This window comes from Athene noctua, unplaced genomic scaffold (genome assembly GCF_965140245.1).
Source record: "Athene noctua unplaced genomic scaffold, bAthNoc1.hap1.1 HAP1_HAP1_scaffold_50, whole genome shotgun sequence".
Classification (NCBI taxonomy): domain Eukaryota; kingdom Metazoa; phylum Chordata; class Aves; order Strigiformes; family Strigidae; genus Athene; species Athene noctua.
Genome location: NW_027437544.1, coordinates 110,899 through 134,692, shown reverse-complemented (window position 1 = coordinate 134,692; position 23,794 = coordinate 110,899). Strand labels below are relative to the sequence as shown.

Genomic DNA, 23,794 nt, shown 5'->3' with positions numbered 1-23,794 from the left:
GCTCTGAGCTTTGTTGTAGCCTGGGAGTGGTTCTTTAGAGACACCTGTGTTGCCAGCAGCAGTTATTTAGTGGTGAGGTTTATAAAGGAGGTCTGGAGTAAATAACGTGATGGTTTAATGACGTCTGAAGGCAGCTCCTGAACACCGCCTCGGAGAAGCACTTGCAAATGACTGTCGCTGCTCCATGCTTCGCTCTGGGGCTGGAGATACAGGCGTGGGGACGGACAGACGCCTTTCTCAGGCCGGCGGAGACTCGGCGCATCCTGTAGGTGAAGCCCTCAGCTTCCCAAGAGCGAAACAGCTCGGAGGAGCGCTCCTGACTCTGATCTGGTGGTAGCTCTGTGGGAGACGCAGCAAAAAGCACATGGTGGGGCGGCTGGATCAGGCTGTAGGTGACTTCTCCAGCTTTCCAGAGATCGCTCGGCCTGGTGAGGTGACTCGCTTCTCCGGCGGTGAAGTGGTAACGGAGACCTCTGCACGCTGCTTGAAAAACAAGAATATGCCGGCAGTGGAGGCAGCTGGGTATGATAGCAGGAGCAGAAGAATTACTTCTCATAGGTCGATATGGGGGTACAGTCACATCCTTTTGAGTGAAGAGCTCTCCTTTCATTGCTTGCTTGTATTTTCAGTGAAAAAGCAGCAGCAGGAAGGCACTGTCTTCTGACAGACTGGGCAAATGAAATTACACTTGCTTTCCATGCTACCTAAATATTCCAAATGTGACTGTCATTCACTTCTAAAAGATTTACAATCCAAATTCAGAGAGCGAATCTCAGAGAGAAACCCAGGGATAGAGGAAGAATATGTCGTGGTGAAGACAAAATGCATCAGGGTGCTGTTTTGTTTCTCTTCAGTCTAATCGACCTGGCTACCAGCTTCCTAATGTTTAGAGCAGTATCAATGAAGGAAAGTACCAGCTCTTGGACACTAGGAATGTGTTCTTCATCAAACCTGAAATTTGTTTCGAAATCTTGTTCAAGGGCTTGCTCATCTATCCTTTCTGTTTAAGCTCAGTTTGTACTGCTCTGAAAATTACTCCCTCTTGTACCAGGATGCTTGTGTAGTATTAGAAGAATTCAGAAAGATGCTTTAGCTCTTCTGTAAATTCTCTCTTTGTCTGTTTTCCTGCACAACAGGAGTCCCACAGATTTCTCACTTCAAGATAGTGAAAAGTTATCGTGGTGTGCTGATACCTGTGTCTGTAGCCATGTGGATGGATGCTGGGGTAAAACACAGAGGTGTTTCTGCTGTGTCAAAGAGCACCACTCAGGAGTGCACAACCCGAAGCATCTGTTCTGCTGCTCTGTAAAAAGTCTAGCGTTTAATTTCAAGTTCAGGCATTGCTTTGTTCAGGTTGCAGAGTGAAAGCTGTGTCCTGCCACCTGTAGGAAATGTATCAGAAGCATGTAAGAATGAGAGAGTTGACAGTCTGCAATAAGATCACGTTGTGTAAATAATGATAGGGCAGACACATCTAGATTCAGTAGATGCGCTTTCATGGCAGCCAAGCATCCCAAACCACACGCCATGGACACTGCCCTGCCAAGTGAAATGCCTAGTGCTATGTCGCTGTTACAGTACAGAGGGGTTTATTGAAAAACAGCCAAGAGTCTTAAATGAAACGTCACATCTGATTTTGACACCCAAGACATGAAGCCTGCAGCCGCCCGTGGCCGACCCTGGCCGGTCCGCTCTCCGTGTCAGCTCATGGGCCTGGCAGACAGATCCGTGGCTTCCTCCTGACTCGCTGGCAGCTGTGCGCACTCTCCTGGACCCGGCGATTTGTGGGTGTCTGTATTCAGCACGATGCCAAATGCTCTCGGTGGTAGAAGGTGCTCCGGCAAACCCTCCAGCCTTCAGAAGAGTCCTCGGTGCCTGCAGCCAGGAGCGCAAGGGTGGCTGCATCCCCAGCAACTCCCCGCGAGAGCAGCAGTAGGGAATGTTTAGCAAATTGTGTAGAAACAGGCGGTGCACATGCTTTCTCCCTCGCGGGCTCCGGAGTTAGCATTTTTCTGTGCTGGAGGCTTTATTCTCATCTCTGTTGAATAGCTTCTGATGCCTTTATCTTCTAAGAATTTGTCCGGTTTCTCCCTGGATTTGCAGCTGTTAGCCTCTACAGCCTCCTGTGGCAGTGTGTTCCAAAGGAAGGAATACTCCCTGGAAAAGGACTGCCACTTTTGTGTAATTTCTGTCTAATAACATTATTTCAGGCCCTCAGGTTCCTGTTTTATGACAAATAGTGACAATTTTTTCCTTATTCACATTTCCCAGGCCATCCATGCTTTTACAAACCTCTCCCATCTATTGCCCATATGATTTCTAGGATGAGGAGTTGTAGTCAATCTTCTTATAAAAGCTGCTTCATACTTGAAATTGTTCTTTCTGTCCTTCTCTATTTAGCTTGAGATGCTTCAGCTTGTTTTTTTGAGATCAGAACTATACCCAGTATTTCGAGACGCACGTGGCCATGGGTTTAGGCAGGGAGACGATGATAATTTTCATGGTGTTTATTTTGCAGTAGTTTGTCATCTTGATCGTTGTAGAGCGCTGGCTCGTGTTTCCATAAACCCAAGCTCGAGGCACTGTGCATGTCTCCCATTTCTTGGCTCCTGGCTCCTTTGCTTGCCAATATATGCCAAGGATTCAGTGGAGGGAGAGGCAGTGCTCATAAAGCATACCCGCCTCTGTAACTCTCCTGAACATCAGTCATTTCTGTATGCCAAGTTGTCCATTATAGAAAGCAGATTGTCAAGTCACTGTAAACATTGCTGCTGTCCTTGCAGCATAACTCTCATCTCTGACCACAAATCCCTACCACTCCATACTCCCTTAAGAGCGGAGAAATTGAGGCTATACAGGCATGAAGGCTGGGTTCTCTGTGTGTGGAGATGAGTGAATGACTCTGGAGAACTAGTGTTTTAAGGGTGAGTCAATCCCCAGTGCCCCCCCAAAAGAGGGGGCTCCTTTTTTTTTTTTTTTTTTTTCCCTGGAATGAATGTGATTCTGCTGTGTTGTGTCTGGCTTCGGATTTCAGGAGTGCACCCAGCACACATCCAGCGCTCTCCCTGTGTTGTTGCACGGTAGCGCTTTAAAGGCAGGTCCGTTGGCTGGCTGCCTTGCTGTGACCTGTGCAGGGAGGAGGAGGCTCTGCCTTTGCAGAGGGATGCTCTCCAGGCTACGGCCAGGCTGCTGCACTTGTCCGTTGGGGCTGGCTCTGAGGCTTTAAGCGCCACTCCACAGAAATGCCGTTTCTAGAGAGCATGTCTGATGTTTGCTGTTTGAGTCTCACCTGGGAAACACTTGCCTGCAAGAGGAAGAGTGAGCTCGGTACTGAAGTTTGATCTCAGTTGACTGCCAGGAGTTACTTGGCTGGGAAGAAGGAAGGTTTGAAAACTCTGGAAAGGAGGGAGCCTTTGGTGGGAGTCTGTTTGGGAGGGTGACGTGCTGGCAGGTCCTCCAGCAAGGCCCCAGTCGTTGGTCAGTTGATGTGCACAGCCAGGGACACTCTCCTCTTCAGCGGGCTCTGAGGTGGAAAGCAAAGATGCCCTCGCTCTGGTCGTTGAACGGCTTGGGAAGACGCAGCGTAGACTTGCAGACTCGGGCATAAGCAGCAGGGTCCCGGCTGAGGAAATGGGCTTGCAGGGCTGTAATGGGCAGGTCGGGGTGGGCCGTGCCCCACCAGTCTCTTCTTGACACGTGTTCACAAACCCACAGCAAGTGAGGGCGCTGCTTCTGCAACACAGTGAAGCTCTCTTCTGTGTCCCATCCTGCCCTGGGCTGTCACTTGTTCCTCTGAACCTCCCTTTCCTGCCTGCGTGCCCCCAGGCATCTTTGGGTGTCAGCAACAAGGGACCAGGAGAGACACAACGCTGGGCAAGCCCTGACTGAGGTGGGACTCCTCAGAGTCACCTGAACGACTTGGATGCAGAATTCTCTATGACTCGAGTGGGATGGCAACCCAAAGGCCACCTGGGCACATCGGAAAAATCTCACTGTAAATACTGTCACCTTGGGGATAGATCTCTACAAATGCACCCAGAAATAAGGTGCTGACGGTGGTGCCATCCTCATTCTGTACACGGGCAGCTGTCAGGATGTGATGAATGTGCTGATCTGTGGAACTGCCAATACAGCTAAAAGCTGTAAGAGTTTGTTACTGGTGGTTTGCTTTGTTCCTCGTACTTCCATCAGCAAGTGAGATGAGCAAAGACTCCCCTGTGCTTTTTTCCAGGTGAAGATATTCACACCAGCCTCTCTGGGGCAGCTGTAGATGTCAACATCGGTCTGGCCAGGAGCTCCCTGACAGTTGAGAAGACTTACCTCACACTGTCAAACCACAGATCTGTAGTCATCCACAATCGGAGTGAAATCAAGGTTCACTTCCAGTGGAAGGCTTTTTCAACTCAGGAAGAGGAGGATCATCAGAGGCTGAGGTTCGTTTGAAAGATTCATTTCAGTAAGATACACTGCCCAAGGGTAAAACTAACATGTGGCCTCAAGAGGTGTGGTGCATTGAATGGTTTAGGGCAAGTAAACCATCTATGGCATCAGGTTAGGTGTCCCTGGGCTTTAGGGTAATGGAGCTCAGTGCCTCGCATTCCAGCTCCATCCATAGTCCAGCTGAGGATGGCGTTTTGTGGAGGAAAGGTTGATTGCAGTGACTGGATTCCCTCAGAGAGCAAATTTGCATTTTAGGGAGCCCCAAACCACTGATATCCAGAGACCCCTGGGTTATGGGGCGTCCATGAGGCTGAGGAAAGTGTCAGCACTCGTTCCCTGGGACTGCACTGAGTAGCAGCACTTAACATAGCTGCAGGTAGCATAACTGTTGTGATATTCACTGCAGCTTCTTCCACTCCAGCTTTGGTAAGGTGGCAGGCTCCTTCTCCAGGAATGTGCAGGGTCAGGTGCTGTGTTGGCCCAGCAAGTTGAGGCCGTCCTGCTGTAGGATGTTGAATTGCCTTGCACTGTCCCGGTTTCCAGCACAACGAGGTATTTCTACCCTTCCTCAGAGACTGGGGAGAATTTGGAGGTGAAGGGTTCCGCAGGGAAGGCAGGGCAGCACGGGACAGAGCGCGTTTGGGCTGCAGCAGCCTGTGTCTTCATGGTGCTGAGAGATGGGGCAGGTTCTTCCAAGGGTGTCTGTGGTGAAGCTTTGACATTCCCCTTTCAGGCAGCAGAGACACACTTATAGCCCGGGGGGATGAACTGGCAATGACACTTAAAAGTTTGGGTGATTAAGGGAATCCTTGTGGGACTTTCCAGACTTGCGTGGATGTAGGTGTGTAGGAGTTAGCTCACAGCTGATCAGGAAAGTGCCTTAAACTGGAGCACTTTTTAAAGGCTTCTGAGCCAATAAAGTTCAACATAATTAGGTCAGAAATGCCTTGAAGGCCAAAACTAGTTTTCCACTGTTCTCTATTTTTAATTACACAGTGTGTGACTTCCATGCAAGCTGAATGTGTTGAAAGAAAACCTCGTTGCCTTCTCTGGGTACTTGCCTGGACCATTCCTTTACCGCTCTCTCCTCACCTGCCTGTCTCAGATTGGACCCTGAGTGATCCTCTTTCCCCTCAGAAGCAACCGGGCTTCCCCACAGTTCACTTCAACCTGATTCATTTCCAATTACATTTGATCTCATGCCAGTTTATGTCCTGAGTCTGACCAGGACGTTCTGTTCTTCCTCCTTGCAATCCCAGGGATGGTCATAGCTCCAGGGCCACTGTCCTGCTGCCAGAGAAGCCTTAGAGATCTCGGAGCAGAGAGGACTTTTTCCATGAGAGGAGGCAGTGCAGGACCCTGCTCTGGGCTGTGACCCCAGAAGACCTGGATCCTTAGGTGGTGTATCCAGGGGTTTGCTGTGTCTCCCTCCTGCAGGACTTTCTGGGATGTAATGGTGGAATTATTGTCCGCTGATGGAGGCTGAGCTGGGGGTTGCTCATCGGAGGCGGGAAGCCCTCCTCACGCGCAGAGCTGTAGGTCAGCCGTGGAGAAACATTCCCCACTGCACCCCAGGGGGGGCGAGCCAAAGCAAGTGCTTTTGGTGCTGGTGCCAGCCTTTGCCCCAGGCTCTGTCTGTGTACAGCTAGTAACATCCGTGACCGTATTTCCGTTGGAACTGTATTTGAATTTAGCTGGGTGATGGTTGCTATCCTGGTTTTACTACATTGCCTTGATCTGCTGCTACACATGGAGCCTTCCACTCATCCCCCCAGAGTGGTCACCTGCTGGTTCTTCATGGCCGGGGACTGGAGTGTGCAGAGGGGACAGCGATATGCCAGCTAGGAAGCAACTGCTCTGTAGCAGTGCTCCCTTATCTCTTGGTTGTGATCTTTAAACTCTAGAATGATTTCCGCTACAGCTGCCAAGTAAGGGAGAGATGAACTGCGTCATAGCCCTACAGAGATGGCCAAAAAGAGGAAAAAGATAAGGTGGTTCAAGGCCAGACGCAAGGGTTTGGATTCAGAGATGCTGGTCCAGACTTCTTTAGTGGGTGATGCCAGGAAAAGTGCCTTCCCCTCTCAGGGCCTCTGTTTCCATGCACATATAGACATTGGTGTCACCGAAGCGATGCAATGCCTGAATTCATTGGTTTGCTTTTACAGTGCTCTGGGATCCTCTGGTGAGAAGTGGTATAGGGCACAGAGAGCACATTTAGCTTGCTTACCCCTGCAGGTCCAAAGGGGAAGGAAAAAGGAGTGATGCCAGTGGCCTGCAGCTGAAACCCAGCTGCGTCTCCCCCTGCCAGTGAAGCCCTGCAGTGGGTGCTCCTGCATCCTGATCTGGCTCCCCCAGGCAGCTCTGTGGTAGGAAAAGCCAGTTGGGGTGGTCGGTGGATTCTCCATCAGTTGTGGCAGAGAATTTGAGCCAGGAGGCTCTCGAGGGCTGCTGGCTTTCAGAAACCTCTTCTGAGCTTGTAAGCGTGGAGTAAACCTGCGTGCCGTGGTGGCGGCCAGCAAGTGATAATCTGACCCATGGGGGACCCCGTGGCTTGGGGTCAGCCCCTCGCTGAGCTGCTGCTGATCCTCCCCGAGCGCTTTGCTGCCCCTGCGCTCACACGAGTCTCTGCAAATATGTTGCTCATTAAATTATCTGCTTGGTTTGTCTTTCCCCGTGGCTGCAGGCTGCAGAGGCGGAAAGGGGGCAAGATGGACCGTTGTCTGAGGGAGTGCAGGGTGGACTCTGCTCTTGGAGAACGCCTTTCCCTTCTCTCCCGCCCCTTCCATAACCAGTGGGCAAAGGTGCAAGGAGATTCCATGCTTTTCTCCGACGATGTGTTCAGCCTTGAGCCAATGGTAAGTGATAGCTGAGAACCTCCCTTCCTTCTCCTCCCTGGCTGAGGTCACTTGGCAGGTCCCTGTGTCAGCTGGCTTGATGGGCCAAGAGATAACACCAGGTTTCTAGGGAGGCTGCGAGAGCTTGTTGGAAAAAGCATCTCTGTGGGCTCCTGGCAGAGCGAGAGGCTGCCTAAAGCTGAGCTCTGCTGCAAGGGCTATAAATTAAGGGCGCTTGGTAAGTGTCCTTACACTGTTGAGAGCCATCGATAACGATGAGTGAGGGCACAGCTTACACATAGTGTGTGGGGATTAACAAAGGACATTAGAGCGCTCTCGGTTCACATATTGACCTGAGGAATGAAATGGTCCTCTGTGGAAAGGAGGCCAAGTTCAACCCAAGTTTGATCAGAGAGATACCAATCTCTTCATATAACCTGGATGGATACCACGGCTCAATCTCCCTTCCAGTGTCATCTGTGAGCCTGGACACAAGGCTGGCAGGTTTAAACGGACTTCCTGAGTTTCATGGCGCATAGGTACAGACATTTTATTGCCTCTTCTGTTTATGCAAGCAAAACCCCATATCCTGCAATCGGCCAGATCCCTGGTTCTGAGTATTTGCATGGTCTGAGATGAAGAATGCCCACTGTCCGAGCAATGTAAAATCCCTTTTCATCTTGGAGTAAATCCTAGGATAATCTCAACCTCTTCTTCCTTTTAAACTTTTTTTTTTTTTTTTTTTTTTTGTTCAAGGAAGGGGATCATCTCCTCTTCTTAGTTGTTCCTATATCCCATATAAGGCTGAGAGCCACCAATGTTGGCACAGCGGCAGTTTCACACCACTGTAGCTGACAGCAGCATGATGTGACCAAGAGATTGTGTCAGAGCAGTGGGAATGTTGTAGAGAGAGGGAGCTGATCAGCTGAGCATTAGGACCAGCCTGTGGTGTGTCAGAGCTGATTTTGGAGTGTGCCGCAGGGCTCCTGCTGCTTTACAGTCAGACTGTCTCTACAAGTAGCTTAACCTGCTCTTAAGCTCCTGAATGCTTTGAGGTGAGGTCCAGAAGTCTGGCTGCCCACAGCGCCGAGTCCTGGCGCTCCATGTAGTGACATAGGGACATAAAGTGTAGCCTGGCCTCAAGTCTCGAGGGGAAACCTTTCCTGAACGGAATGTTACACAGGTTGCTCTAGGACTGACTATAAGTGGGCTACCACATGAGTCTCTCCCCTTCTGTTTTGTCCAGCATTACCAACCTTTTGATTTCCATGAATCCCATTATTGATGGAACAATCAATTTCACATTCACTTTTGCTCATGCCTATCTTTCCCCCTGGCATATGGGTGTCTTTACATCAAATGGTAGTAAGCATTTTCTACTTTTATTAAATGTAGAATCTAAAACTCTACTGCTGCTGGCTTCCACAACCTTCTTTGCGGTGACAGCCCTGTAACTTTTAGCCTGGACAGACACCCTTCGTGCACTGCCATGTAAATCTGCTGGAGAGGCCCCCCAGAGATGGGACCTTATGTCAGTGGACCGTTAGCTGCCAGTATTTTCAGGTGCTGCAGTCTGTAGAAGCTGCAGCAGGTCGCTTCAGTCTGTATAGGGTTTACTCGCTGATGGAAATAACAGAAAAGAGGAGGTGTGATTTTGGAATTACCATGTGGATGAGAACATTCTGAGCAGTTGCCCAAGCCTGTGGGAAACAAGCTGATACGCAGCTCTGACTTTCTGAGCACATCTCAAATTTGGTTTATTTTTGCATCTACACATGATGTGTCAGCAGGGGCAGCTGTGGTAGAGGCCCAGGTGGCTCCCAAGGGACAAAGTCCTTGCTGTTTGCTGCATCCTCCCTGCCCCAGCTTGTCTGTAAGTCCCAATGGAGACCCGTGGGAGCTGACTCCTTGGAAATGGCAACCAGAGGAGAGGGAGGACGAGGACTTACTGCTACACTGACCTTGACAAGTCCTCACTGTCCTGTCCTTGCCTGGTAGTGACTCCTCAGTGTCACGTGTGAACTCTGGGCTGATGGAGGTGGTCGACAACATGTTCAGGTTACGAAGGTGCTACTGTTGTTGATCTAGAGGTTGGGCCAGGAGGTGACAGTGGTGTTTGTTGCTGCAAACCTGCACCTCAGCTGGGGAACCAAGCTGGTCCCCATCCACATGAGAAGCTACTGCAGAGCACTTTGGTTTTTGGCGGAAGGCACCATCTCCAGTGGAGCTGTGGTCCATCCCACAGTTCCCTGTGGGCTCTGTTATTTATGGAAAGAGGCAGATGTTAGCTGTGGCACTGCCTTTCTCCTAAGTGCCCTGAGCTGAGAGGATGCACTTTGAGTGTCATTTTAGTACTTCTGTTGCCAGCTCTGTCTTTTTTTTCTTTGACTGCTTTGAGTGTGATTTCCTTCCATGGATTGCCTTCCCCCTCTGCAAAGCAAAGCAGGTGATTTGACCAGCAGTTGGTGGTGCCTGGCTTTTCAAGACCAGCTTTTTCTGACTCCGACTGGTGGAGATCTAGCAGATCCTCATTAATTAGGGGCTGAGGGAGGAGAGATAGTATCTGCCATGTATTTACGGTTGGGCTCTTGCAGAGAGATCACTTGTGTAGCTGTGAGTCCCGGTGTGCCATCCCCTCCTGTATCACCGTGCTTTATGCTGTAGCAAAGCCAGGGTAGGACAGCTGGAGTGGTGGTGCTGTACCATCGTACATCCACCGTCTGTATTTTATGCCACCTGCCAGTTGCAGCCTGTCTGAGGCCAGAAGTGTTTCAGCCAGAAGTGTTGCAATACCATGTTCACAGCACTGCATAGTTTTACATCTGTCCTGGTTACCATCCACGGTGGCTCTCCATGCTCTGACTCCGCTGCCCTCCTATAGAGAACACGTCACCCAGGCACGGGGCTCGCTCCTGAGGTGCCCCGAGGCTCGGACGCGTGTAGCAGTAGCCTGCAAGGGTGGGTAATGAAGCATTTCCTTCCAAGCAGCAGTTCTTTTTTCCCCTGTGGGGTCGCAGGAATGCAAGGAACCTCTTCAACAGCCCATTTTAATTTCCCAGGAGAAATAACTCACAGTATTTTCTGTGAGTTATTTCACAGTTCTTCCCTCTGTTCTGTTGACTCTGAGCAGGCTGTGCCTTAGGGAATTCTTTGCAGCTGCAGCCCAATAACTCACCATGTCATAGCTCTTCCATTGTTGTGGGGGCTGTCCTTTGAGCTATAAGGGCTAATTCGATGGGAAGTATTATAGTTACTTAATATTTATGCTGCAGGAGTGCCAGAGGCTCCACTCCGTTCAAGGCTCTTCTGGACAAAGCAGCGAGGATACCCAGCAGCATGCAGAATCAAAGCCTCGCTTTGCTGATAGAAAAAGAACTCTGTTCGTCTCCTTCTATAAGCTGATATTTTCCTTCCTTTGTCGAGTGTTATCACAGTTGTCAGAGGTGCCTCTATTTATGTCAACAAACACACAAGGAACATTGGTAATGCTAGGGGTTCAGGGGATGTAAGTGGTGTCTCACTTGCAAGAAGTGAGAGCCTTTAGAACCCAGGCATGCCTCCAAAACTGTGCGACAAGGCTCCCTGGGACTGAGCGCCAGTGCCAGGACTCTCTGGGCGAGAAGCAGAGAGAGAAGACCCCGAGGAAGCAGCAGAGAGCTGCAGACACACTGGTAGCATGGCCCAGACTTAAATCCCTGAGCAAGAGCATGACACGGAAAAGAGCCTGTTGGTTGAAAGAGGTGTGGAGCTGTAAGCAAATCCCATCTCTTCTTCTCTGAGCCTGTGTTCAGGGACACAGGAGCGTGTGCACCTCGCAGAGAGAAACAGGGTGCATCTGTCTCTCAACTCCTTTCCCAGATCATCCGTCAGCTGGAGGAGCCTGCGTGCTGGCTGGCTGCTCACGGCTCGGGGCAGAAGCAGCCACCAGCGGGCAGGAGCCTGTTCTTCTTCTATCCCCAGGCAGGAGGGCTCGTTCTGCTTGGTGCTGCGTGCCCCACTCACCGCAGTACGTTAAATACTTAGGGGCGTGTACAGGTGAAGGGTATAAGAGGCAGCACCTTTGTAACTAAGAATGGGAAATTCTCTTTGATTTGTTAAATCTCTCCTGACCTGAGTAAAAGTCGTCATGTAGCCATAGTGCTACAGAGATACATGGGAAGGTTTGGAGGCGAGAGGGACCTTTTTCTTAAACTGGCTGGCATCTCTGGAGAAATCCTACTGGATTCACTGGAGCGTGAGCCAGTTTGGTGGCTTCATTATAGCCCTAATTTAACAAAATGCCTCTACCAGATGCCAGTAAAGGTAAGAGACTTAGAAAGTTCTTTTGAAGCTGCTTCCAAACCCCCCTAAATTTTGTTGATAAGTGTTGCTTGTTCCCTGCTCTTCACTGATGCTCTACATAAAGGCTACAGGGCTGTGGTTGAAAACAAGAAATGTGACATTTGAAGCTAAGTGGTTTGCTGTCTTCTTCTGTTTCAGGAGGGAGATATCTGGCCAAATTCTTCAGCTGAAGTTAACGTGATCTTTAGACCCCGAGAAGCCAGAGTCTATCAACAAACGGTCTACTGCGACATCTCAGGTACGGCTCCTTTCTCCTGCTTCTGTTCCCCACCGTGGAGGCGCAAGTAGTCTTGCAGCCCCCTCGGTTCTCGTCTAGTTGGTAGGAAGGGTCAGTGGTCAGCAGGGTGCTGGCACGTGCCCACTGCCCCTGCGGTTTCCAGGCGGTCTCCTGTCCAAGGCCAGCCCTCAGGATGTGTGGCTACAAGCCTGGATCACTGATCCCAGAACAACCAAGGCAGTGAAGGGATAAGTTCTCATGCCGTGAGTTTGCCAGCATTTGCTCTGCTGCCAGGTGCCTGTAGAGGCCAAAGAGCTCCAGAGCTAAGCTTCAGTGGGCGAGCACCACGTCCCCGTAGACCATTTGCCTCCAGGAGGAGTCTTTATTACACGGATGCATCATCAGACTCCTGAGGCGGTAGGAGCTGAGTTACAAATGTGCTGCCAGAGCCTGGATCCCCTCTCACTACCCCGACACTGCCAGACCTTGGGTGGCTGAGCCCTGCTGAGCGCGGGCTGTCTGCAGAAGGACACCTCTGGCCAGCACGTGAGAATTGTCACCTTGTGGCTCTGAGTCTGTGGTGCCTCCGGGTACGCTGCGCAGGGCTTGCTGTGCTCAGCGGGGTGAGCGCCCTCCCTGGAAATCAGAGTCCGAGCAGTCTGCTAGGCAAGCTTTATGCTCATCCTGTCTGACAGAAGTGCCATCGCGTCTTTTGCTGGGAGCAGTTATCTCTGGCCCACGTGAGCTGCACCTTCTGTGCCCTGGGAGAGGTGATGGCCTTGCTGTGCTAGCACGGGGCAGGGAGTGCCTGCAGCAGGCTGCGGGGTTCGGGTCACCTCATCCTTCCTCTCTGTCTCTGCGTGGTGCTGCTTAAGGTGTTTTTCAAGACTGGGAGAGCGCTGTCAGGCTTCCATCCAGGGAACGTGATGGTTTTTCCCCGTCTGAGAGGAAGAGGCATGAGGCCCGTGGTCCTCCAGCAGCCAGGCGCCTGTTCTGCAGTGTGCTGAAGTCACTAACCCAGCTGCTTTGTCGCTTTACTTACTGCCCTAAGCTGGGGGATACAAATGTCACAAAACAGCTTTTTATTTATACTGTAATTGTGCAGGGTTTACTTGGCAAATGCCCCCTACAGTCATTACCCAGGGCTTGTGTTCACAAAGTGTCTTCCTGCCTCCCAGCTGCAGCTGCTAGAGCTGTGGAAGGAAAGGATCGATTTAAAAAGTTGCGCCTGAGGGATTCCTCGCTCAGTGCTGTGCTTCTGGCTCTGGGATTTTTGCTCTTGTGATGGGGGTGTCCATCATTTTGCTGCAGGCATCTCCAGGGGTTGTGCCAGGAGAGCGTTTTTGTTGCAGAGAAATAGGAAGACTACTTACATGCAACCCTTGAGCTGGTCTGAGAGTTACAGGAAACAGAGATGAGCAAATGATCTGTTTAGAAAGAGAAGCCTGCTCTTGAAAAGGTCCTGATGGACCCTTGGGAGAACTGAACTCCCCCACTGGCTCCTTGGAAGAGAACCTCAAGGAGGTCATTGAAATGATGCACCTAGCCCCCTCCCTTACAAACCAGAGCTGACCCCCTGTATTATCGGGGTGAAAACTGTCCCAGAGTCAAGGTCCCTGAGTGCAAGGAGAGTTTAAAGAAGAGAACAGTGATCTTTAACTAGAGAGTCAGTTACCTTTGCTTCTTGATTCCTCTAAGAAGCGTGACTGCCTTCCTCATGCACTGGCATGCCAGTCACAACGCCTTTGGAGGATGGTTTGCAGAGGGTGTGTGTCCCTTGCTGGGAACGCTTGGGAGCTTTTCCCAGTGCAGCCCCATGAGTTGTGCAGCTGGATCTCATGCCCCTCTGGAAAGGGGCTTTGCTGGCCTCCACTTTTTTGCAGGTGCCTCCTTGAATTGCCAAGCAGATGCTTCTGCATGCAGTGATTTACAGAACTAATCAGCACTGTGCAACTTGCCAAGCTGGCAGTTAAGAAGTGGTTTGAAATTTGCCCTCGTCAAATATTGAATCTCAAAATGAACTTCCTTAGTTATTCATGCAAATAAAGCTGTGGCTCTTGAGTGCTGGAAGGAAGCACATGGTGGGGGCTCAGACACCTAAAATTCAGTTTTAGGTTTGTCTGCACACAGAACTGAACTGGGTTACACCTTGCAAGACCCTTTCTTAAGCCACTCCTGCAGGGAGCAGCAGAATCCCACGTGATGATCAGTCCCTTAGCTTGTGACAGAACTGTCCTGCATCATGTAACACTGTTGATGTGGTCAGATGAGAATCGTGTTCAAAACCAGTCACAAGGGACGGGGACAGTCTGTGAGCAAGCAACTGAGTGTCAGAAAGCAGCAGAAGTTAAGGCCTTTGGCAGCAGAGCCCCGTGCTGTTGGGCCACCTAGACCCCTATTTATTTGGAAGCGAGGCAGCAGCGCCACCCTGTGCACCCTGTGACCCGCCGCTGCGTTATTCCTGCTGAGATCCCAGTGCTCGCTCCACAGCACCAGGGGTGGGTTTGGGACTGAGGACAAGGCTGTAGCCCCTCCATGCCCTTGACTGTGTGCTCGGGGACGTGTTCCGGTGGGAGCGTCCCAGGGCCACAGCCCAGCTGTAGCCAGGCCTTGGGCAAAGGCTGGATGCTCCTGGAAGCCCCAGGGAGCAGGAGGACATACTCTCTCTTTTTCCCTCTCAGCTCTCCTGAATGCTGCCTGCAGTTGAGTCTGCTCCTCCTCCTTTGGGAAAAGCCCGCTCTGCGGTTCACCTGGAAGGAGGAAGAGCAACATTTCTGGGATTTCCTAAAGTTTTAAGTTCAGCGTAGGGGTAGAAGAAAGGATGGTTTCCAGAGACCACCTGGAGAGGGTGAGGGCCTACTGCGGAAGGGGAAGAACCGCCACTGATTTTTTGATTGCAGTGGCCAGGGAGTGTGTGTCTCAGCATGATCATGGACAAAAGCTTGTCACTTGGAAATCTTTGCCATTACCTAAGAGCTTTGTTTATTTAGACCTCGAGTTTTTAATGAAAATTAAGCCACATGTGATGCAAGGTGGAGTGATCTTCTGACAGGTAGGACACAGTACTGCCTCTCTTATGGTGTCTGGGAAATAGAAATACACAGCCTTCCAATTAATGCCTGAGCTGTGCAACCTGTCACGTCTGCTGTCAGCTGGGCTTTGTCTGGAACCACTTAAAAAATGTTGAATTCGACAAAAGCTCCCACGCTCTTCCTTTCTGGCTTGGACATTATCAAAGGTCCTCATTCCATGGTTGCAAGATCAGAAAGTCAGCAATCACTGAAAGGGCTGTTCCCAGGGAGAGTTTTTTCAAGTTGTGATCGAGTCACTGTGTTGTCCCACCTGGGCTGCTCTTTGCAATAGGAAGTAGTTTTGGACATTCTGGAACAACTATGCAGCAGATTAAAAAAAAAAAAAAAAAAATCAACCTTCAATCCCTAATTTTTAATGAATGGTGAGCATTACACAAAAGGAGAGAGGAATATTTCTGCACAAAAGCTACACTGAAGGTTAGATACAACTTCTGGGCCTTTCTTTTCCCCTTGTGCTACTTGCTTTCTGTGCAGAGTAGGATGGGATGGCAGGGAGACCCAAGCCCAAACTGGAGCCAGGGTTCAGGCACTTGAGGCTGCTGCAGTGGTTCAGAACAGCCTTCGGACTGCAGGATCCCACCCTGTCATCTTAGCATCTTCTTTTGGAAGAAAATGATCATCTTGGAGTTTAGCTATAAGCCTTGCCGTCTCGGTTCCCTTTGCAGCAAGGGCTGTGTGTATCAGCAGTATGTTCATGGCTTCTCTGACCTCAGCAGTGAGGTTTTCCATACCTGTTCAGCATGCCTCAGGTAAGGTGTCTTTACAAAGCTGAGCTCTCGGTATCACGGTGGGCACAGGCAAGTGCTGCTCTCTGGAGATCACAAAGCCCTGTCGTATTTAGGTGCCGCTGCAGGAGGTGAGCCCTGGAGCCCCGGGCACGGAGCTGTGTGTCAGTGCTGGGATGCTCTGCCTGCTCTAGGCAGCTCTCAGACGTGCACAGCGCCGTTAGCAGGGAGCTTCGCCTTGCCTGGGCTCGTACTTGTCGGCTCCTGTGCTCTTGTCTCCGATTGCATCAGTACAGATGGCAGATCTTCAGTTCTGTTTCATGAGCTTTGTGCCTTCACTGAATGGATTTCAGAGCTCATCTAAGAACACGGGAAGAAATTCAGATTGTGTTTTAAACTCAGCATCGCTAACTGATGGCTAAATGAGAAACCAGCCCGAGGGGTTGGTTAGAAATTAGAAGCCAGCCCCAAGGCATATCTCCTGAGGGCAGGGAAGAGTCCTGTGTCTCCTCCTGGAGCACCTAGAGCTGTTCCCATCCAGGCCAGAGTCAGGGAGGAGCACTGAGGCAGCCTGGACAGTCCGGGATAGCAGAGGCAATTACTGTACTGAAGTGGAAATCTCTCCGCAGGCCGCGAGACCAGGCTGCCCCTGCGCATCACAGGGGAAGGCGTAGGGCCTCGGCTCCGCTTCAGCTGTGAGCAGCTGGACATTGGGAAGGTGTTTGTTGGATTAAACCACAGCTATGAGGTGAGTAGTCGGGATTCTGAGGGGCTGGGGGGGATCGTGATGGCTCCCGGGGCAGCAGTGAGCCTCGTGGGCCTGTGGGATTTCTGGCAACTCGGGTCATTGTCAGCAGGGACTGTTTGACATACTCGTCAAGTCTGGGGGCTTTCCCAGAATCTGGATACTTCTGATGGGATCTGAAAGGTGCCTATGCTGTTTGTGAAGTCTTAATCCGTGCTTTTTGGCAACCTTCCTTGGGGATCAGCTGGGAGGCTTCATGTGAAAAAATACCCCCTTGACAGATGAAAGCAACACTGGGACAAAAAGATAAATATTCAGAGGCTTTTGTTTCAGCCCTGGATGCAATGCACCTTTGTACTCGGGCTGTTAAAAAGCAGCTGGAACAAATGTACTGAGTTTGAGCTCCAGGCCATTGCAGCCAGCTTTCGGGTCAGTGCGTGCTGCCGGTCCTGGGAGCTGGAGGAAATCTGTCCAGCCTCTGGCTCAGAGCTGGGTCTGGCCGCGGAACTGGGGGTGCTTCCCCTTGCTGACCAGTCTCTCGCCACTCTTCATGAAGATTTGCTGCATCTCTATGAAGAGCAAAGCATTTCTGGAGATGAGGCAAAGGAACTTTCTACGTATTTGCCTCCCCTGCCAATGGTGTCTTCTGCAAAAAAATGAGATAGGGCAACTGAAAGAGGTAGGAAATGAGGCAATACTTTCAAAAGCTTGACTGGGCAGGGAAGGATGCATTAAGGTGTTTTCTTACCAAAATATTGTGCTCTCTATGCATTTTTAATGGTGATACTTTATTGATTATCTTTTTATTATTTTCATTACTTGAGAAAATGTGACTGAGTAGATGATACTGCTAGTGCTGTGCTGACTGAAGGTAAACCTCAGCTCAGCAGAGGATCCCTGAGTGCAATTTGTAACTGAGGTGTAAAAGACGTGAGAGGAGAGAGTAGTTTCCAGGTTACCCTTGCAGAGCTTGAATACGTGAATATCTTTAACAGCAGCTGCAAAATTAAAAAATGCTTCTGTCTCAATTTTTCTACCAGGTTTTACAAGGACAAAACTTAGGGAAAAGAAATCCGAAGCAGATAGTTAATTCCATGGAAATGGCAGGATTTGACCCTGCAGCAATCAGAAACTTTACTGCTTTGCTTTGGGTGGGTGTGTTGGTGACTGGCAGCAGCTGTGGGCATTGCTCGCCCAACGTGAGAAGAGCTGAATCTCAACAAGTGCTGCGGGATTATGTCACTTGTTTGAGGCAGTAGATCTCTCGAGTGTTCAACAAAATACGGCTTAGTTTTAAATTTGTAGTTTATTCTGATAGTGGTAAAGTCTTAGGTGGTGGCTGTGAATGTTTAGGAAAGAGAAATTCTTTGGAGTAGACGGAGCTGCTGTGCACCGCACGCTCATCCTTTCCTGACACGTCTGTCTGAGCAAAGACTAAGAAAGTCTCCCATTAAAGACAAAATAAGAATCCTAAATGACATACCGTAGGAGAGCTGGGGAGTGCTTCTGAAGTTGGTGATAGTGCTGCCCTGAGGTGTCTTCTCCATGCAGTAAACTTGTTGGCTGCAATGTGTTGTGCCCTCGGCAGGATCGAACTCGTCGGGAGCAGAATCAGCTGTGTGATGATTCACTAGTAAAGCTGCAAGTGCCCTTCGTTGCTCTTAGGGACAGGTCTGAATCGGCTTGGTGATGCTGAGCGGCTCCTCTGCGCTGCAAGTCGAAGTGGGCTGCTCTGTGTCAGTGGAATAAACCCCGAGTGACTGTGTCTATGAAGCTGTCACTGCTTTGCATGAAAAACCCAAAGGCAGAGCTTGTCCTGTTGCATTTTGTTTGGCTTCTGCCAAGCAGAAGGACACAGCATCTTCTGCATTTTACAGATGTTAATTGGTTAATCAGAAAACAAATCAGCCTTCTGTAAGAAAGGAAGATTCCTTATGTATTTCCCTTTTGCTTTCTTGCTGCTGCAGGTGGTCCTGTTTAACAAAGGAGCCATCGACGCTGCCTTCAACTTGGTCCCTCCAGCTACAGCTCTGGGCTCCTGCTTCACCTTCCTCCCCCAGGAGGGCATCATTTCTCCAGACGGGCTCCAGGTCGTCCGGATCTCCTTCAGTTCCACCGTCCTGGGGAAGTTCACAGAAGAATTCAGCTTCAGTGTGACTGGATCCCCTGAGCCTGTGACCTTGACGATCAGGTGAGGAGGGTTATAGGAGCTTGGTGTATGCATCTGTAGCTGTTGGGTAATCATCTCCCACCTACCTCATTTTAGGATGAAACAGAGAAAAAAAGGTGTTGTCTAAGGTCTTAGTCTTGGCTTGGATCCTAGCATCCTCACGCTAAGAGTCAAGGCTCTTTAACCTTGACTCCAGTCTGAACATTGCAGTTGCAGCAGCAAATGAAGCGTAATTATCTGCGAGAGGAAATCGTAGAATTGTAGAATAGTTTGTGTTGGAAGGGACCTTTAAAGATCATTTAGTCCAACGCCTCTGCAATGCGCAGGGACATCATCATCTCGATCAGGTTGTTCAGAGCCCCGTCCAGGCTGACCTTGGATGTTTCCAGGGATGGGGCATCTACCACTGCTCTGGGCACCCTGTGCCAGTGTCTTACCACCCTCACTGTAAAAAATTTTTTCCTTTGTATCTAGTCTGAATCTTCCCTCTTTAAGTTTGAAACCATTACCCCTTGTCCTATCGTGACAGGCCCTACTAAAAACCCAGTCAAAATCTTTCTTACCAGCCCCCCTGAAGTACTGGAAGGCCACAGTAAGGTCTCCCCGGAGCCTTCTCCAGGCTGAACAACCCCAACTCTCTGGGCCTGTCCTCGCAGGAAAGGCGTGCCATCCCTCTGATCCCTCTGGTGGCTTCCTCTGGGCCCGCTCCAACAGGTCCATGTCTTCCGTGTGCTGAGGAGCCCAGAGCTGGACACAGCCCTGCAGGGGGGTCTCACCAGAGTGGAGCAGAGGGGCAGGATCAGCTCCCTCGAGCTGCTGCCACCTGTGACCATGCCTCCTGTGCCCGTTTATCTTTCAAAGTCTTGGGTTCCTCTGGGAAGCAGCTTTGCCTTCATGGTTTGGGCGGGTGGCTCTGTGACTTTGCAGGACGCTGTTTGCACAGAATTTGGCAGCAGCAGGTTCCAACACGTGTCTGTGTGAGAGCCCCGGGGCTTTAAGTGACTACCTGTGCTGGAAAACAGTTTGCCTGGAGGCTGTACAGGAAAGGTGTGGAGATGCCTGCTGCCCAGTCCGGGTACCCAGGAGCTGGAGTGACTCCTTCCTACAGGTAGCTCATTCCCCTTGGGCCACGTCAGACAGCGGGATGGCATCAGCTTTGGGCAGTAGCTGGTCTGGGCCACCCCCCTGAACACACAGCACGGCCAGCAGGGCTTTGGGGATGGGCCAGCCTGGGTGGCTGCAGCCAGAGGCAGTGTTTTTAAAATCCTCTGTTAATAATCCATCCCAAATGGGCAGCAGCAGCCTCAGCATCACCTCTCATGCTCATGGGTTGGGACAGGCTGTCCTCTTGTGCAGCCAGCGCTGTGGTGGTGCCTCCTCTCTGCAGCCAGAGCAGTGCTGACGGGGCAGACGGGGAGCTCTGCGGCTGGTGCCAGGGCAAGAGATAATCCTCACCAAGCAAAAGGGAGAAGGGGGAAAAAAGCTGATGATAGGAGAGGCAAAGCTCACTTGTCAGGACCGCAGCAGCATGCAAACTTGTCCCAGCTGGTCTTTAACCGCGGGCTGGTGGGGTGACGTGGTGTAGGCAGGAAAGCTGGTGCTGGGAGCCCTGGAGCTGTGGGGCTGGCTGTGCCTCCTCGGCAACCAGCCTCCTGGGCTGCCGCTGCTGGGAGGCTCTAGACGAAGGCAGTAAAGCAATGGGAGGACTCTGCGGTCGACTTTACCAATAAAATGAGGGAAATGGATAAAAAAGAACAGAAAGGTTATTACTTTGCAAGAGAAGAGTGGTGAATAGGTCTGTTGAGCTCAGTAGAGAAAGAATTACATTGGCTTTGTGTTTGGAGGGAAAGTGCTGCTTTTTTTTGGAAATCAAAAGGGAACATTTCACAATCAAATAATTTATTCTCCTCTGTTCCTCCCCCAAACTGGTCACAGGGTGTTATTGCATGAGCAGCTTTCTCCTTGAGCAAGGGCAGGTTTTGCTGGTAAGGATGCATTTATCCCTTGGATACTGCCTGGACAGCGCCCGCTGCCTCTGCCTCACAGTGGCCTTGCTCCTGGGGAAGGAAGGAAGGAGCTGTCAGAGGGACGGTTGTGTTTTGGCTTCCCCACAGCCAAATGAAGTGGTCCTTTTTTGCCCAGTGATGCCCTGACTCTCAGTGCCCATCATGCCCTCCCCTTCTCTGTGGCCACTCTCTGCCCTGTTTGGCCAGCACTCCCCTGGGCTCGGTGTAGACCTTCTGTCTCAGTGAAAGAGGATTGCTGGTCCTTTTTTATTAATTTCTTCCCCATCCTTGTACTCCTCCTCCCTGGATGGTGGCTCCCATGCAGCCCATCTGATGGCAGCCCAACACACCCGCCTGCTCCCATGCAGCTGTCTCTCAGCAGCAATTCCCATTGCAGTCCTCTCCTCCCTGAGATGGCATCTGCCTCCTTGAGCTCTGTCTTGCTTTTCAAGGATCCCTCTCCAGCCCTTCTGTCATTCCCCAACCCCACAGCCCAAACTGTTTGTTTTCAAATGCCCTTGAGATGTCCACCCACCAGGTCCAGCTGAGCCTCCCTCTTCGGAAGGTTTTGTGCACTGGATTTCATCCTCCATGGAGAAAAGCTTCTGGTTCTTTCGAACAGAGGAAAGCTGGCTGGTGGGACACTGGGATGCAAAGGAAGGAACGGGGATGAGAGTTCAAGCAGTTCCATTCCCACCTTGTGTTGTTATTCTTCCTGCTCTGCCAGGACCCTGATCTCCCTTCACACATGCGTTACCTAATGCTACTGTAAAACACAGTTGTTGTCAAAACCACTGCCTATTCCCCCCTTCTCTTGCAAGCTGTACTGTTACCAGCTCTGGGCTGGCTCCTTGCCTGAGCCTTCTGGGCAGTCATTCCAGTTTAACTTCCCAGAGCACAGATTCGGTGCACTCAGGAGAAGGGGCAGTCATTTCCCCACTCGCCTGGCAAGGCTCATCCTTGGCAGTTTCCTTATGTCATCCCCAGTCGTGGCTGGTTTGGAGGTATTTTTCCATCGTCTCCTGGCAAATGCTGTGATGGAAAGCATATCTGCTCCCTTTGCTCCGTCTGGAGTAAGCTGTTAGAGCTTGGGAGGTCAAGTCTGGTTATGTGAGGTCCCTGGAGAGGGAACTTCGCCATCAGCAGGGGTTTGGTACCAGGCTTATTCTTAGGAGCTGATTCAACTGCAAGTATCTAGAAGTAGCGTTGGATTGAAACTCCTGAAAGTCAGTTTTTGAGTGCTCTTTGACTATGCGGTCAGAAGGTGTCAAGACCATAGGTGATTACTCGTTACATGGAAACCAACCTTAGGAGGTGCTGGATGCTTGTTTCCTTGGTGTTTGGAAAGGGATGCTGGAAATGGGACAGCAGGGATGGACGCAGGTCCCTCCCGCGGGCTGCTGGGGTCTGTTCATGTGCAGAACCTGTGGATAATGACAGTGGCAGTCCTGTGAGTAAAATGAGAAGGCACTGTTCACTGTGGCCCTTGATTTTTAACTGAGGCAGAGCTGGCATTGATTGTCATCAACCATGAAGTCAATTAATGTTTGTTGTGCAGCTTCGAGTACGGATTTCAGTGGATGTGAGTGAGTTTTGGAGTTTGGAGCCTGTCTGCTGAGTTGAGGGACGGGCGAGGTGGTGCCCTTGGGTGTGTCAGCTGGTGCACTGGTGACAAGCTGATACTTCCCTCCAAGATCGAACTGTCCTCTGCGTAGAACTGTTGCTGCTCTTCTCAATGGATGTTTGGGGCTCCCCTCGATTCATGTGTCCTGCATGTGTAATGATTGTGCGCATCAGGTCTTCTGAGAAAGGTGTTCATATACTCTGTGGAAACACCAGTTCCAGCTAAGAAATACCAAAGCAGGGAACCCGTGGCTGGGAAGGCTCGTTACAGTGAGTCCCCTTTTGTGTGGACACCTCTGTCCATCACATGCCGGGTGGGGAAACCGAGGCACAGAGCCATCGCTTGTTCCGGGACCTTCCTGGGGCCAGCGGCAGCCTGGGGGCACCCCCTGCCGCGGTGCCCTGAGCCTCAGCAGCAGCTGTCGGCTGCTGACCACTTTGCTTTGGGTGCCTGCTGTCCACATGGGTGCTGTGCTGAGCACGGGGGTGACAGGTTGATTTGAAACCCACCGTGGTTCTGAGAGCAGCTTTTACCCACCCGAGCGGTACGGAAAGCTGAGCGCTTTGCCATTCTCTCTAACCGAGCCAACATCTCCTCTGCCTGTCTTTGTCCTTGCAGGGGCTGCGTCATCGGACCGACTTTTCATTTCGACGTCCCTGCCCTCCACTTCGGTGATGTCTCCTTCGGTGAGTGTGCCCTGGGCTTGGTCCACGGGTTGAGAGCTCTGGGAATTACCAAAATGGAGCATTTTAACATAAGACCATCTGTCACTTGTGCTCCTCCATAGCAGCCTTCAGGGTGTTAAAGCCAGGGCTGCTGGTTGCTGAGGCAGTCCTGTGCCATCGTGAGATCAGTAGGACCAAAGGGATAGAAAGTCAGTATTTTTTGGTGTCCTTGTAGTCTGTTCAGCCCCAACCTCTCAATCCTTGACAGCAGAATGACTGTGAAAGTCCTTGTCCCAGAGGGCCCAGGGGACGGGACTGCAGCAGAAGGGAGTTTAAGGCACATACTGGCCTGTAGCTGCTCTGGGTCAATGTTCCTGTTGCAAGGCAGGGATACCATTTACCCCCCTGACCTTTAGTGCCAGATGTTAATTAGCGCTGTGAGGGCCCCTCGTTGTCACCCACCAGGTAACATGCCCAAGCAGTAGCTCTGAATCAGGCACTGATGTCCTCGGACCACGGGCTCCTCCTTCCCCACCACAGGCCCAGCTCTGCTGACAGAGCCTGGGGCTGAGCATCCAGAGCGTCCCCGTTGAAATGCAGCTTCTGGTTCTCCATCTCAGGCTCACAAAAGGCTTTTGACTGAGATGATCGACAGTTTAAATGTGAAATCCATTGTGGATTGATTGAAGGGCCATTATCATTCTGTGCCCAGGATGCCTCTGTGTTTTCATGCTGTTCATGGACTTTTTAAGAAGACTCATTGCCTTTCCTGAGCTGCTTCTCCCCTCCCTCCATCACCACTCTGCTACTTCTTTATTTCCTTTTGAATAAAACAAGAAGAAACACACCAGACAGAAATGCGGAGATGTAACAGGAGATTCATCCTCCCTAATGTAATTTCATTAATAAGGGCTTTTCAGCTGAAGGCAGCTATT

General features: G+C 50.9%; 1 protein-coding gene across 1 annotated transcript in view; it reads left to right on the top strand.

The window, feature by feature from the left end:
• The window catches only part of LOC141954990 (hydrocephalus-inducing protein homolog), a 96,945-nt gene that overhangs the window by 28,163 nt on the left and 44,988 nt on the right, over window positions 1-23,794 (top strand). The window contains 6 exon segments of the mRNA XM_074895067.1: window positions 4,232-4,433; window positions 7,124-7,295; window positions 11,754-11,853; window positions 16,279-16,397; window positions 18,362-18,585; window positions 22,813-22,880. Coding sequence (XP_074751168.1) covers window positions 4,232-4,433; window positions 7,124-7,295; window positions 11,754-11,853; window positions 16,279-16,397; window positions 18,362-18,585; window positions 22,813-22,880 — 885 coding nt within the window.